General features: G+C 44.2%; 1 protein-coding gene across 3 annotated transcripts in view; it reads right to left on the reverse strand.

Annotated features, from left to right (window-relative positions):
• sema6a (sema domain, transmembrane domain (TM), and cytoplasmic domain, (semaphorin) 6A) overlaps nt 1-15,745 on the reverse strand; it is a 106,662-nt gene that overhangs the window by 32,855 nt on the left and 58,062 nt on the right. For all 3 annotated transcript variants that reach the window (XM_076731473.1, XM_076731472.1, XM_076731471.1), the window contains exons 4-10: nt 14,878-14,938; nt 13,420-13,482; nt 12,666-12,767; nt 5,914-6,004; nt 4,048-4,167; nt 3,432-3,520; nt 620-837 (exon numbers count right to left, since the gene is read on the reverse strand). In XM_076731473.1, the coding sequence (XP_076587588.1) occupies nt 620-837; nt 3,432-3,520; nt 4,048-4,167; nt 5,914-6,004; nt 12,666-12,767; nt 13,420-13,482; nt 14,878-14,938 (744 nt within the window). The remainder of the gene's footprint in view (nt 1-619; nt 838-3,431; nt 3,521-4,047; nt 4,168-5,913; nt 6,005-12,665; nt 12,768-13,419; nt 13,483-14,877; nt 14,939-15,745) is intronic.

Consider the following 15,745-nt stretch of genomic DNA (forward strand, 5'->3'; position numbering starts at 1 on the left):
CTTATAGAAATTTTCAGAGGCACTGCTTCATTGGGTTTTAATGTCCATTAACCATGCTCAATTGCATTGTCACAAGCAATTGTCTTATCTGCTAAAAAGCAGCCATAAAATGGAAAATTACAATATGTGCGAGCTATCAGCCAAGCTCTATGGCTTTGTGGTAATTTTCAATTTAGATAACAACTCCCCCAGCCTTTGAATTTGAAAGCAGCTCTGAATACGAATTGTAGAAGGGAAAATAAGATTATACACCTACGTGTCAAAAGGGCAACAGAACTGTTTTGACAGAAGATGTAAATGTTGACCCAGTGGTCTCAGGAATTACATGTAGCCGAGAGGCTCATCAGGGGCGCACGCCAACATTAACAAAGGTCAGACTGTCATAATGTTGATGAATTGAGGGCGTTTTTAAAAGTATTTCAAACTGCCAAAGATGATTGGCTTAATAAATGGAAAGTGCGACACAGCTGTTGACACATGAACTCATTTGAGACAAGGGAAAAGAAGATGGTTGAATTAAATGACCTCAACAAATCACTTCCATCTGCTGCTGACCTCAAACCTCGATACACATGTTGATCTTTCGGCACCCTATTTAGCTTTCTTTTCCTCAGGGTACCTGTTGTAAGGTGTGGAGAAGGTTGCCATCACTACATCCCTCCCGTTGATGTGGATGACATCTGTCACAGCCTGCAGGATGTTGAAGTAGAAGTGGGAGTCACCGGGGATGGAGCAGTTCAGGCGAGACTTGAGAAACGAGGTCCATTGCTTTTCCAGGACGCGGGGCGAGCCGCCGCGGTCGTTTTTACAAACCCTGGCCACCCGAGGAAACACCACCTGACCGAGAACAAAAACCACTGAAGGCTTACATTTGGATAGCTCAGGGTTTTTCACCTCTTTCTAACTTTTGAACCCCAGATTTCTTTTTCATCTTACTCATGTGACATCACTTGAGGCATACACGCACAAAAATCTTTATATAAGTTACTCACATAGCACTTACCTGTAAACAAACTTTAATGTGTAATATTGGTAGAATTGGTTCCCCTTTACGGTCCGAAGTTGGTTTAACAAAACTGATTGATGAGAATGCTTTTATGAGCAAAGCATTCATTTTTTTTCACACTTTGTCAGCTTTTGCATATGAAATAATTCCTTTTTTGCATCTAAAGAGCCTCTAATAGGTTGTTGTTATGGGTTGTAAGCAACCCATAATGGGCCATAATTTCCTATAAAAAGAAGTTTTCACACACACTTAACTCTGAATCGTTTATTTTGCACCCTGCATTTTTATGAGGGTAAGAAATGGAGAAAACAATCTCAGTGCAATTTAGGACCTTTTCGTCAAAGCTGTTTAAAAGCTAAGCTTTTAAAGCCGGGATGGATGACGCGTCCTGAGACTGCTCAGACACAAATGGAAGTAACTGGGCAAACTCCTGCTTAGGATAAAGATCATGAGATATGATCAAAAGCTCCATAACAGCTGCCAAATGGATCCGGTGGTGAGGCTGTTTGAATACTGAATGTCACTTCTGAATTTGATTCCCAGCAGGACACATTATGGGCCCTGTTACGACAGAAGTCTCTGGGAGACACCACCGTGTCTTAATCCAATGTTTCATCACTTTATAGCAAGTTAAAGACACAGAAGAGTAAATTGATGTGTTTGATATGCTGTTAAAGAGTCACCACCTGGCAACAGACAATTCAAAGTATACGGCTTCAAATAAGAGCCGGCGCTGTAATTACAACTCTGCCGTAAGATCACACAGTCAGTATTGTAATTAGCTGTTGTCACACTATACTTAACAGCAATAAATCTAACCCTGACCCAAAATTGCAACCCAGAGTAAACAGTGTGAATGGGAGCGAACATGCATTTAAACCAGATCTCTCCACACACACACACACACACACACACACACACACACCCACAGATAACCACACATAAACACACCCTCAGCCATGCATTTATTACAACCAAAAAAATGTATGCACAAAAGCAAGCTTTCAAAAATACTTGCACACTTACACTATCAAACACACACACACACACACACACACAGATCAACATGGGCCTCTTCACTGTGACATTATAGAGCACTGAGATTACAGAAAATATATTGCACAGAACAAGTGAGACTGCCAAGGTGAATATGAAATTATGTCAGCTTTACATAAATCAGTTCAGTTCTCTCAAATTTCTGCTCGCTAAAGATAGCTGAACACACCTGTGTTACCTGGGCACAGCCACTACTCACACACACACGCACACACAATTTTGTTTCCATCACTTTTGGGGACATCACATAGACTGACACTGACTTATCCTCACGCTAACCCTAACCCAAATCTGCACCCTGATATTTAATGATTTGTTGGACCTTACATCATGAGTGGATTTCCAAACACCGAACAAAAGGCATCACTCAAGGCTTGTTAATTCAGTTGTGTTGTGAAATGTTCACCCTGTTGCGTTTTCCAGATAATGATGGAACAATCCAACATTAAAACTAAAGCAAACACAAACCTGCTACAGTCGATTTATCAACTTTCCATAAAGAACAGACGACTGCTTACATTGTCAGGGAAGGCCAATCCACTTTCTAATAATGAAGAGATGTAATTCACTAAATGTTAAATTGCTCTCTGCACCATCAGTTCCACCACCACGTGCATAATTATTCTGACGTTGCTTTCAAAACACCCAGCAGATTGAGAGGCCTGATCTGTATTCATGCACTGGATAACACATGCCTGTCACTTTTGGCAGCGAATCCATTATGTCTGTGTTTCTCGTTACCTCCGCCCTGTTCTCATCTCTCTCGTCCCCTCCCTTTTCTCACTCTCTCGTGTGTTTCCTTTCATTTATTCTGAAAAATACATATTGAGCGATTCATTTCCATAATGTATTTTCTTCTATCTGGGATCCAATTAAACTTTCTGAGGGCAGGGTCCAAAACTGAATTGAGGAGATTAATAGAAAAAGTGTCTGTTACAGTCCCTCTGGTGCGAACCTGAGGAAAGCCGGTTTCGTCTTCAACCTTTCCTCCTCCACTTTCCTGATTTCTCAGAGACACTTGGGTGGAAATCCTCTCGGGAAACATTGAGACGATAGGTCAAACGGGAGCATTGTCGGATGGATGCGGACGTGCATTTCAAGTGGTATATTTAGACTTCAAAATGGGATCTGCAGACATCCACAGAATTTTCTTTTTGGATCTATTTTAGATCCTGCATCCTGCCCAGTGTTTATCTGTTGTTGCTGAAAAAATGTTTGGCCACTTTACAGCTCCTGAAAGCCTCCTTCAATCTTGTGATACACCCATATCCTGTTAGTTTCCTCAGGCACTTCCTGATTCTCCCGGTAAATAGGAAGTCACCTCTGATTAGGGTTCAAACAATAGCAGAAGAATAAGGCCTCTGCTTACCTTTCCCATTGTGTTGTACTCCATAGCAATTTCCCGAAAGAAGAAGTAGATGAAGTCCCCATAATCGACTGCCTGGACAAAGTAAGGCTCTGCAGGGGGAGAAAATCAAATGAAATATGAGTCAAAGTGTCGTTTTGCCGTGACAAAACAGTTCTGACACCATATTTCACAGTAAACAGCCGGAATATCTGTCACATTATGCAGAAAAGCACTGACTGTGAGCCTTGAGTGCTTCAATCTATCATCCATCATATCAGCGAAACAATTTGCATGCAAGGAAAGGAGGATCTCTCTATTGAGTTTTGACAGGCTGGACTTGTGCTTGTTTCTCCCTGGGGCAGAGCAATTTCCTGGCTACATCAACTCTGCCAGCGCAGGTTGGCAAAATGCACTGCGTCAAACAGAGCGTGTGGCATTAGCATAAGTGCTCCTGCACTTCATACCTGGATTCATACACAGAGGCACAAAAGACTCATATACACACAAATCATACATCGCAGAAACACACGGTCAAGCATGCATGTCGATATTCGAGTTTGTTTTCTCACTTGTCAGTCAGCTCGGTGCTTTCTTACCACTGAGATTTTGTTTGTGTGTTTGTGTGTGTTTGTGTCACCTTTCAGCCATTTGGAGTCATGTTTGACAGTGCGCAGAGTCGGGCTGTCTCCTAGGCTACGATAGATGACCGCATCGATCGCTAGAAAGTCTGTTACGGTGGCCGAGTACAGCTTGCCATCTGGAGAGAGGACACAGGGACAGAAAGAGCAATAAGAAGGAAAGATGGAGACGGAGAGAAGAGGTAAGGAAGAGGGAAAGACAGAGAGAGCCGTAAGGGAAGAGGAAAAGGTGAGGGGAGTGGAGTTGAATTAAAAGAAAAACACATAAAGCCACTCAGAGCGTCCGGCTCGCTGTGGCTGGCTACACAAACACATTTCAGATGGCTCAGACCTGGAAAATGAATGAATCACACAAACTGTGGAGATTCTCTGATGGACAACAAACAGGCTGTACACACACTTAAACATGTTGCACATTTGTAATTGCTCACTCTCGCACTTCAAACACACTTCAAAAGCACAAACACTGGAGCCCTGCATTCACACACACACACACACACACACACACACACACACACACACACACACACACACACACGGCCTTAGAGAAACCCACAGAAACCCACAGATACATGCACGTACGCACACACGCATGCTTCACCAACACAATCCACCACCAGCATGACCTCAGCCTGCCTTGGCCATAACCACAGTGGAAACTCAAACTACATAATTGAAAGGATAGCAGCCAGAGGAACCCTCTTGATTACTCAGTGCTTCCAGCTCCTTCCAAGCAGCTCTGCTCCACATTAACTGGTCAAGCTAGGCGTTTGCTCTCATCCTCGGCTTTAAGCAGGCGGGGACAGCTCATCAATACTGCCATAAATCGCTTCACAGCAAATATGAATGGGGACTGAATGTCTCTAGCAGCCTGTGGGTCCGCTGCATCAGAAGAATCTCACCCCGCCAACGGAAAGCTGACTCATTCTGGTCCCAGCCGTTTGGGACTTATTTTTAATCTCACTTTGAAAGAAAGTGAACGAGAAACAAAGAGGACGACAGAAAAGTACAATAAAAGCAAGAGAAAGATGATTTTGTTTTTGTTTCTGCTACTACTGATGTGTTTCCAAATGGCTCCACAAACCAGCAAATTCCTGACGCAGAGCAAATGTGCCCTCGAGTTTGACGATTTGCTCTGGTGCATCTAACACAGATTGGCTTCCACTCTTGACACGTTGTCAGAGTATTGCCATTAGAATAAACCGCAGGCGATTAAGAACAATATTGAATACAACCGCAACTAATCCCCTCGCTCAAATAGACTCAACTTTCCCATCTAGCTTAAACATGTTCCAATGTTTAATAAGTGCAGATAGGAGAAAATTAAGATGAATGTTTTTCCCTCCTGGCAGTCAGTGAGTAGTAGTAGTATCACACATACTTAATCTATTTTCACCTTATGCAGAGTTTCTCTAATGTTAAGCCACAGGAAAGGATGGATTAAAGATTGAAAATCAGATTGATGATACACTTAATCAAGTACTTAAAAGTACAATATGCAGGATTTTCCTAAAAGACAATGTATACACTCAGACAAAGTAATCCCTCTCACTCATCGTGACAGACTAGAAGTGTGTTTCGATCTGCAGAGACCCTCTGCATGTATTCCTTTAATTTTTTATTTTACTGTGGTCAGGATGTTTGTGGGCTGCACCCTATGGGTTGCTGGTGTGTAGCCCCCAGCCAATAACAGCACACAGATGAGGGCAGGACTTTATAAAAAGGTAATGACCAGGTGCCAGACTGCAAGCAGCATGCATCCAAGAGAAATCTATGAAGACAGTGCTGAAAATTCCTGCATACTATACCTTTATAACACAGATAAATAAATAGCTAAGTTAACACACACATGCATTTAAACCTACCAGCAAAGAGGGCAACATTAGCGTGCTTGGCGTCATATGGGCAGCGTGCCATCCCACTGATCTCCTCTCCCAGAGCGTCCAGGGTGTCCATCTAGGGTCACAAATGAGGTGAAAGGTTACCGGAGGGTCAAAACAATGTAGTGTTGTCAAACCAAACAATGGTCTTGAAATATAACTTAGACAGGAAATGCCGGCTCCCAGTAGAAGGGAAAGATCTACAAGAGGAAAATGAGAAATGCGCTCAAATGTCAAAACAATGACAATCTGAGGGCACTACTGCAAAAATACTGTGTTGAAGTAAAGAAATGTGGTGTGAGTCATAATAAAATAGTCCCTAACAGCTGTGGTACCCAGCCCAGGAGTGTGCCCATCTAACTCTGACCTAAACTAATATCCCGTGGATGCCACTCTGTTGTCCTACTGAGAGCTGTCAAAGCAGCCCATCTGGGAGTATCTGGGAAACTGTCATGAAGGGAGATAGAAAAGAACTGACATTTTCCACAGCAACATGTTCCACAGTATGGGTGGATGTTGTTTGCTTCCCTCTGACATCCTTTATCCTTCAACTGTACTGGTGTGAAAGGAGACTTGTGACAACCCTCAAGACAGATCTTTAACCCATTTACTGCAGTGTTTCCCCCTGCCCTGATTTCTAAAGTCTGTGCTTTTGCTGTGAAGAGGGAACAAATGGGCGAAGAAAAAAAACGGCTGAGTGCACGGCCCTGAGCGGGGAACGTGAGAAATCTCTGCTAAACCACAGTGGTCTTTAAATAGTAGATCATACAGTAGTTATTATTTTATATTTTACAGCCTCAACTCTGTCTTGTGCTTAGAGCCTTTCCTTGGGCAAGTATATTTCAGGAGCGATCCTAGTTTTAATTCTGCACTACGACAATGTAAAATGTCCTTTCCTAGCACTGGGAGTGTAGTTTATCCCAACTTTTGTCATCCAGTCACTCAGTAGTCCCATTTCCATGAGCTTTTTTGAGGCCTAGTCCATTGTTTACGAAGCACTACTGGTGTAGTTTGGTGCGGAGTGGTGATGATCTCTGTGAATTGGAATTCAGACAAGATTTTCTTGTTTTGCGCCCAGTTTGGTTGCAGTGCGGAGCATCAGATGTGGGTGAAAGGTCAGTGTCGTTCCACCATGGGTTGGCTTGTCTTCCCCAGCATGCCTAAGGACACGCTCTACCTCAGCTAAAGACCAGAGATGCACACAAACACACACGCGCGCGAGAGAAGAGAAGAGGCCACACCGCTGGCTGCAGGCTGAGGTCAGGAGAGATTACTGAACACACTGTTTGCCGTCTGAGATGACAATACATAGTCATTTTTCCTCTCTATCTCTGTTTCTATCTCTCCCCTACTCTACTTCCCCGCTCCCTCACTTTTTCCCTTTCTCTCGACAAAGAGGAGCGTCGCTTGCCAAAGCTGCAAACTGCTTACGCCGCCCTTTCTGGTCTCTAAACAGGTCATTTTGTTTTCTATTCCTGTCTCGGCGGAAACGGTTATCATCTGCCCACTAAAAAGGTCACACACACTCCGGCGCAATGCTGGAAAAGCCTGCCAGAGAAATTGTTGAGGCTGATTTGGCAGAGAAAATTACAAGTGACCTTTTACAACAAACACAGAACCACCAGCAGCAGCGGCGGATTTCTCGATTTCAAATTCCTTCTGTTTCTTCGGAAATTACAGGAGGATAATATATGGAGGTAAGCTGGTTTGAAGATATATATTGTTATTAGACAGGGGAGACTGTAATTATAGATTAGACTGTGTTAATCATAAGGGACGTGAGTAGCTGAAGGTCAGGTGCGTCCACTGAATCAGAGCGTCTGGATGTACAGAGTGACAGGGCAACTCGGTTAAGCTTGAAACGTCAGCAGCTTCTGTGTCAGCTACTGAACACAAACACTCCCTCCTTCTCTGACACATCACAAACACACACTCAGATATCTCTCCCGCCACAGCAGCTACCCCCACCCCTCCATCCCTCGGTTGATTTCACCGAGGCGGTGACCTCTGTCTACAGGGCTTGGCTGGCTGTCACTGATCTATTCCTGCCGTTTGAACAGAGGAAGACACTCCCAGCCGGGCCGCAGATATACGTACGGCTCCGGTCTCCCGTCAAGCTGGCATGTGTGGAGGAACAACAGCCGAGTGCTCACTTGCTCCTGTTAGCCTTGTCCAAAGCAATATTCAGCATTTAAAAAATTGGCAAGAGCGATCCATAAAACTGCCACACTGAACCACAACGTTTACAGACATTACCATAAAGATATTTGATGCTTAAACAGCCAGATGGTTTTTTTTTTTTTTTTTTGCATTATTTACCAGGAAAACCGTATTATGCTGTCAGCTCCACTAGCTGCAGAAAATAAAGAAGTGCTTCAGCTTTGTAGAAACACAATTCAAAGTAATGGGAAGGGAACAGGAGCGCTGTCACACTTCGTCAGAGCCGCCTTAACAACACACTGTTCTGTAGGGATCTACTGTAGCTTAGCAGACGAATGTACAGTAACCTTGGCTTGGGGTGCAGAGTATCGAGATGAATTAATTACTACAACAGCTCATTGGTGTTTTCCATAGGCTATATGCTAATTAATTAGACAAACACATTGTAGATCCAAAACATGCCCATCAGGAGTGTTATAATTGGTTCAGCATCAGCTTCAGTACTCGGGGTGAGGGACACGTTCTGCCTCCGTGTCTTTGTTGTTTTTATGACTCCTTTATGGGCTTTATTTATTATTGCTGAGGGATTTGTGAAATCTTACTGAGGACAAACTTAGGGTAAACCGAGCCAGTGTCCCACTTATTAACTGTTTGCTGTTTCCTTGTTTATTTTATAGAATAAGGACAGCGCAGAGCATTTTCTGAGGCGTATCCGCACGCAAATCTAATTTCTCTGACGACGGCGGTTCCAAAACCTTCCTCTGATTTTGATTTATGATTTTGTCCTAATTGCTGGTGCCAGAGAGGGCAGCCAAAGACGTATTAATCATCATAAAGGAGAAGAAGAAACTCTTTCTTTTACAGAATTCAGTCGTCCCCACACATTTCTTTATATTCAGTCCATATTTCCGCCTACACAACCTTCTCCATCTATAAAGGTCAAGAGCACAAGATCACACCTGGGCCAAAAGCGGTTGTGTAAAGCAAACAAGGACATATCTCCCTGGGAGATTAATAGTCATGGCCCATTTCTCTGCAACCTGTTTCTGAGCCCTGGGAGGATGAACCCTTTCCATGGCCATCTTTACACTTGAGCAGGAAACTGGAGTACTGTTGAAAGAAATCTGTTATTTTAACCAACAGAGGAAAAACCTCATTTATCTTTACCCTCAACTTTTAAAATGATTGATCTTTGGCGACAAGAATGGCGAACAAATGGTGAACAAATGAAACAATAATTCAGTTAATTATGAGTCTCTTCTGATGTACAATCATTATCTTTTATACTGCATGCTATTGTCTTTCTTCATAATGAACATTATGTCAATCACACAGCTGTAATATAGAAAGATGTGTGGATGTATTTGCGCCTTACAATAAATCCCTCTGTGTGCATTAATCATATTTCAAATGCAAAGACTTGGCACAGATAAAATTTCCCAGGACACCTCAGTCCAGCAGTACAAGTCCAGGACGCATCACCTGGGACCCACTGCCTCCAAGCCCCCCCACTGATTGCCCCCGCTTCGCCCGGCAACAGGCGATGAAACTGACTCCAGTCATATATCAGCCCAGCTGGATGGGGTGTTTATTATTACAACACAGCAAGGGAGTGACAGAGGGAGAAAGCAACAGAGGGAAAGATGGCGGAGTGGTGGGAGCGATGGAGGGGGAGAGGAATTAAGGCTGGCAGGAGAGGAGGAGGGAGGGAGGATGAATAGAAGAAGAGAGGGTAGTTGGGTGCTGTGAGGTGCCGAGGGAGAGGACTGTGCCATGGCTGCCAAGGTGTCTGTTTTTTTTTTCCTCTGTGTGTGTGTGTGTGTGTGTGTGTGTGTGTGTGCGTGTGTGTGTGTGTGTGTGTGTGTGCGTGTGTTGACACTATCAACACAAAGTGAAGGGGCAGATAACAAGAAAAAGCTGATGAAGAGAGAAAATTGGTCGGTTTGTTAAAAAAGAAAACCAGACAGAGGTAAAAAATGAAGAGGTAACCAGGCAGGCAAGGTGTTGGAGCAGAGGAGAGCGTGGGGTGTTGCTGGTTTGGGCAGGAGCCCTCCCTGCACCCTCTGTATCCCCCCCTCGTCTCCCTCCACCTCTGCTGCTCCTCCATCCCTCCTTCCCTCCCGCTCGCCCTTGCAGCGTTGTTGATTAATGTGGGATGAGGCTGGCCCCAAAACAGAAGCTCTTTTCAGCGCTGTCACACTGGGGAGATGGAGAGGCAAACTGTGGCCAAGGTGGATTTAACCACAAACACACACACACACACACACACACTTTTGACCAAGCAGAGTGGATGAACCCAGCACGCCATCAAAGGCCTGGTATCTGCCCAGAGAGCCTGCCAGCCTGCCAGCAATACAGGGTGTGTGTGCGTGTGTGTGATGATTTTGCAAAATGTGTTTGTTTGCCTGTTTGCACAGTTGTCAGTGTTTGTATGGCTGCATGCACACTGCTCCCTACACATGTGCCTGCATGCATTTCTACGTACATTTGCACATTTGCGTGCAAGCGATCAGTCATAATTCTTACATTTAAATGCTGTCAGTATCATAATATTTCATCTGAATTTAGTCATGTCACATTCATTCAATTATTTCCAGTCAAAAATGGTTATTTTATTCAACGGAAATAATTGCAGTGCAGCCAGTGGAATTATTTTTTAGGGGAAAGAGCATTTGCAAGCACATTAAACTGACTCACTAAAATATGCAAGGGCTAATTGGACTGTGCAAATTGGAAACATGGAAAAATATTTAAATGAAGACTTGAATAAAATTATTGTATTTTACCATCGTGCTATGGACAGATGTGTCTTCTTCTTAACAAACATTCCTCATTTATTTTGAGATTAGGTTAACATTGCCTGTCATGTGCAGTAATCTATGTACAGTGCACATTGATCGGTATGTTTACACAGGCAAACGTGCGTGTGTCTGTGTATTTTATCAATCCTCACTTTGTTTTACAACACTTCTCTTTAACTCCACCAGAGTAGCAGCAATATCAGTGCAGCAACAGCTAACACACAAACCTTGAAGCCATAACCGGAGGAGCTGCTAAAGCTAACCACGCCTGATAAATGCAGAGACATAAATCCCCCTTTCGCCGCAGGAGGAGTCAGTCAATTGAAAGACGTCCACTCTGTGTGCTTAGCATGCTGAACCACAAAGGCAACGGAGCGGAGATGTCTTCTTTCTCTGGTAAACAGATCTAGTGAACCAAAGCAGGAGAGTTTTCCCCACAGGCCACCTAGATAACATCTAGATGTGCTGTGACCATCGCATCACATCCAAACAAACCAAACAATAACATCCTTCAGGACAGAACCTCTGCTGAGCCTTTCTTGCTGCCTGCATGTCTGTCTGCCTGATTGTTCCCACATCTTTCTTTCTCTGCCTATATGATGTTGTTTGATATGACTTGTATTTGTATGATTTCTTTGAATGATTGGCTCATAGTTAGTCTGCAAAATAACCCCTCCACATGCTTCAATGAAATGACAGTGAAGTTGAAACCATGTTTCCTGCACTTTTGCTACTTTTGAGCATATTTCAGGCGCAGTACGTGCCTTAAAGTTTGATCAAATTTTGGTAATTACCAATTAAATGTAGCTATTTTCTTCCGGTGCCACGTTTTGCTCTCCTAATGCTCGGTCACCCCAGCTGCTGCAGCTTGCAGAGGCAGTTAAATTGTCTCATGAATGAGCTGAGATTTATTCAATGTAATGGCAATGCTGCTCACTTTTCACACTAAGGCATCAAAAAACATCATATTTATGTCACTAGGGAAGGAAGAAATTGGGACATTTTCGGCAGCAGTTTGGAGACAGCCCGTCTGCTTTTTATGTTTGTCTTCCTGCCTGCCTGTATGCCTTAAAATCTATTTTTTTTGTGTGTGTGTTTTCTCTTTTTCTGTCCATCTGCTTCCCTCTGTGCCAATCTTTCTCTCTCTCTTTCTCTCTCTCTCTCTCTCTCTCTCTCTCTCCACATCTATCTTTTTGTGACATCTCTATCTTAACGTCGACCTGCGCTCTTTCTTTGACCCGAGCTCATTAAATGCATCTTCACAAGGTGGTTTTTCTTTTCCTGACGGAATCTTGAAGCTACTCCAGACATGCCCGCATGAATATGGCCAGCAAGGCGTCTGTTTACCGGACAGGGTTGAATCAGATTTCAGGACTGCACCCTCACTTCAGTGTGTGTGTGCAAGAGGGCAGGTAGTTAAGTTTCTCTGCTTCTAAATCGAGCGTGTCAAAGTACACCTGGAGATAAAGACATAGCAGGAGGGCCTGCTGAGTTGTGAAAGTCATCCATCTATGTCCGTCGCTTCATAGCCACCCTCCCCGTCAACTACACGGTTGAGGTTGCATGTAAAAATTATCCCTTAGTGTGTGTATGAGTGCGTCACAGAGGAAAAAAAGAAAAAGAGAGCCAGGAGATTGAGCGAAAAGGAGTTTTAAGAGCTATATGTGCACAATATGTCTGACAAAAAGCCTGCCGCTGAGGTCCTAGAATGATCAAAGTGCACCAAAGAGCTGTTTCTATGCGTGTGTATGTGTGTAGATGTGTCTGCGGCCTTACCTTGTAGGTTCGACAGGAGGGGTTGAAAGCATTTGTCCCACAAACAAACAAGGTTTCTTCATTCTGCTGCAGGAGGACTTTGATGAAATTGTGACACTCGTCCTTCAGGGAGCCGGGAGAGAAAGAAGAAAGGAGGTCCGTGGTGACATTTGTGTCTTTTAACAATAGACACTTTCACACTGAAAGCCACATGTGGTTTTTAAAACGAGGGGCTCTTTCTAGTCTTTCTTTTTGAAGTGCCGCATGTAGTTCTCTACAGCAAAGTGAGAGGCATCATCAAGCATGTAATCATGAAATGCAGCATTTCATCATGGTACATTAAGACATATTTACAGGAAATTGTAATGCTCCCTTCACTGTCTTTATGGAACAATAATGAAATCATTATTCATTTTGCGCAGTTGTTAGAACTTATAATAAATCCAGTGAAGATATAATAATACTGCTATTTGATATGAAGATTGTCACTGATGCGCTCTATAAATTGTGATAGCAGGAAGTTATATGAACCGCAGGTGTGTGTTATTGCACCTTCAGGGTTTCCTGTGTGATAGTGTGTGTGTGAGTGTGAGAGAAAGAAACAGAGAGACTGTGAGAAATTACATCTGTTACAGCTTGCCTGCATTGTATAATGTGTGATTCGCTTAAGAAGTGTCTCGTGAAGAACAGGGTAACATTTGCTCTATAAATAAAGTTAGGGTGTAAGCACAGAAGTTGCGGTGTTTGGGCGTGTGTGTGTGTGTGTTTTCTCTACCTTATGCTTCCCTTTCATTCTGCAAGTGTCCACATCTGCCTGTCTGGACTTCCATGTCATTTTCTGGAGAAAAAACAACGGAAGCAAAGGAGACAAGGAGACAAGGAGAGGGAGAGAAGGCAAACAAGAAAAACATTCAGTTGGGAGGCACTGAGGAGCTCAATAACTAATCTATACTGAGATCAATAATCATCATCTGAGATTCTCCATCATCGATTCCCCTAATGAGGCACCTGCTCTGAGGTGAACTTTATTCTAAGCGCTGATTGGAGATCAGTTTACCTCCTTGAACTTCTCATTCTCTCCCAGTGAGGAGGAAATACGATACTGACCCCTGATCAGAACAGTCTTTCCAAGGGCAGATCCTGCCTCAGAGCTGAGAGCTCATTTCTGTGGATTGATAGGTTGGCCATACTTGTGCATACATATGCACGCGCGCGCACACACGCACGCACTCACACATATACACTGCCTTGACCTGCAGGTCAGTGCTGGCCGATACCTGCCAGTCAACTGCAAACACATAAACCTATAAGCCCTCTTTCATTGTCACACACACTTATCAGTCATTGCTAAGTTATATCTGGCATGCAGTCACGCACACACACACACATCTTTTCGTCCTTCCCCGGCGTGGCCCGAGGGTCAGCGCCGAGCCGCTGGTTCAGACCATCGAGTTCCCGCCGTTGTTGTACAACATGTTTGGAGCTCGGCCACTGATTAAAGACCCTCAGTCATCAATCAATCTGCGCGTCTCCCACCAGCCTTTCATCTGCAGCCTGCTTTCATTAAGACCCACTCGCCGGGCTTTGACATTGAAGTGGATGAGGTGGAGGGAAAGCGGGTTGTTGTATACACGAGAATGGCCTTGTTTGAATTCTGTTTGCATGCATTATGTTAAGGGAAAGTGATGCCAGCAAGGAGTGGCTGGAATGAGATGGAGAGTGGGTTATTACAGCCGAGGGCGTATGTAAATATAAAGTGCTTTTTTTTGAATAATCTGAAAATATACAATGGGATCTTGTTCCCCACTGCTGCCATCTTGTCCTCCTTCATCTCATCTTACCTTTCCCTCTTTTCTGTCCTTTCTTCCCTGTCTTTTTCCTACTCATCTTCTTTTATGCGCTTCCCCAGCTCCTCTTCTCTCACTTCCTCCACTGTCCTCTCAGCTTCCGTTACATACCCATCAGACCTTCCTGCTGTCCCACTGATGAGTGAGGATGACGCAGGCGGTTTGCTAGCTGATTGATTGGATAATCTTCTTAACGGGGTCAGACCGGCGAGCACGGCAAGCTCACACCGGTGAGCGGGTGAGTAAGACTGCTGGCAGCCACACGTATACACCCACGTGCACACATAAACACACAGTGGCACACAGAGCCGGGTTATTAGGGTTACGTTGTCAATCACAGCACGCCGAGAACAACACGTCCTCAAAGAGACAGACGTCTCACTCACCTTACTGAAAAAGATCTCGTCACTGTTGGCAGTGTCCGTGTCCACCGTGTATATGTGATCCCTGCGAGTGATGGAGGGAGAGAGAGAGAGAGAGAGAGAGAGAGAGAACGGAGAGTGATGAGAAGATAAAGGGTCAGACAGCAGCAGACAGTCAAAAATTCAACAAACAATAAACCCATTTCTTTGCTTCCCTCTGTTTTCCCCCTGCAGGCTGCAAACAACGTCAGAAAATGGGGCTTTGTATAAACTTTGTTCAAACTTCAAAAATGACAATAAACAAAAGGAGGCCAGAGCTATTTGCTCTGTCAGACAGAAACACTCAACAAAGGTTTAGAGCGCTGTGGCGCAGGCCTGAGGACAAAGCCTCTTTGTCCCCGAGAAAGGTCTTGAGGGGGTGTGAGGGAGGAGGGGAAGGTTGAGACGGGAGGTGCCAAGTCACTCAGAGCTGTTCAGGTCAATTAAGCCTTGTGTTTGAGCCACAGGAAATCTATACTAACACTCATTATAGCTCAGACAAGAAGACTTGTGTGTGCTGGCCTGGAAATATACAGGCTTCTCCTGTATTACGCCATCCAGCCATATAGGCCCCAGCAGGGCATATGGAAGACATAAAAACCACAAGGGTTAACTACATCTAAGACAGACGGACCGGCTGGTGGACCATGCAAGTAGCTACACCTACTTACCATGGAGAATTAGGGTGCAGACAGGGAGAGAGAGGGTGCAGCAGGGGGCAGGGGGTAGAAGGTGTAGAAGTGGTGTGGGCGGATGAGACAGAAAGAAAAAGGGATTTTCCTCGTTTGAAGACAGAACCAAAGGTGACCGTGCCAAACGATGTAACTGCTTTAATTTGTTGGAGATTAGCTGT

Source organism: Chaetodon auriga, chromosome 5, assembly GCF_051107435.1.
Source record: "Chaetodon auriga isolate fChaAug3 chromosome 5, fChaAug3.hap1, whole genome shotgun sequence".
Lineage (NCBI taxonomy): Eukaryota > Metazoa > Chordata > Actinopteri > Chaetodontiformes > Chaetodontidae > Chaetodon > Chaetodon auriga.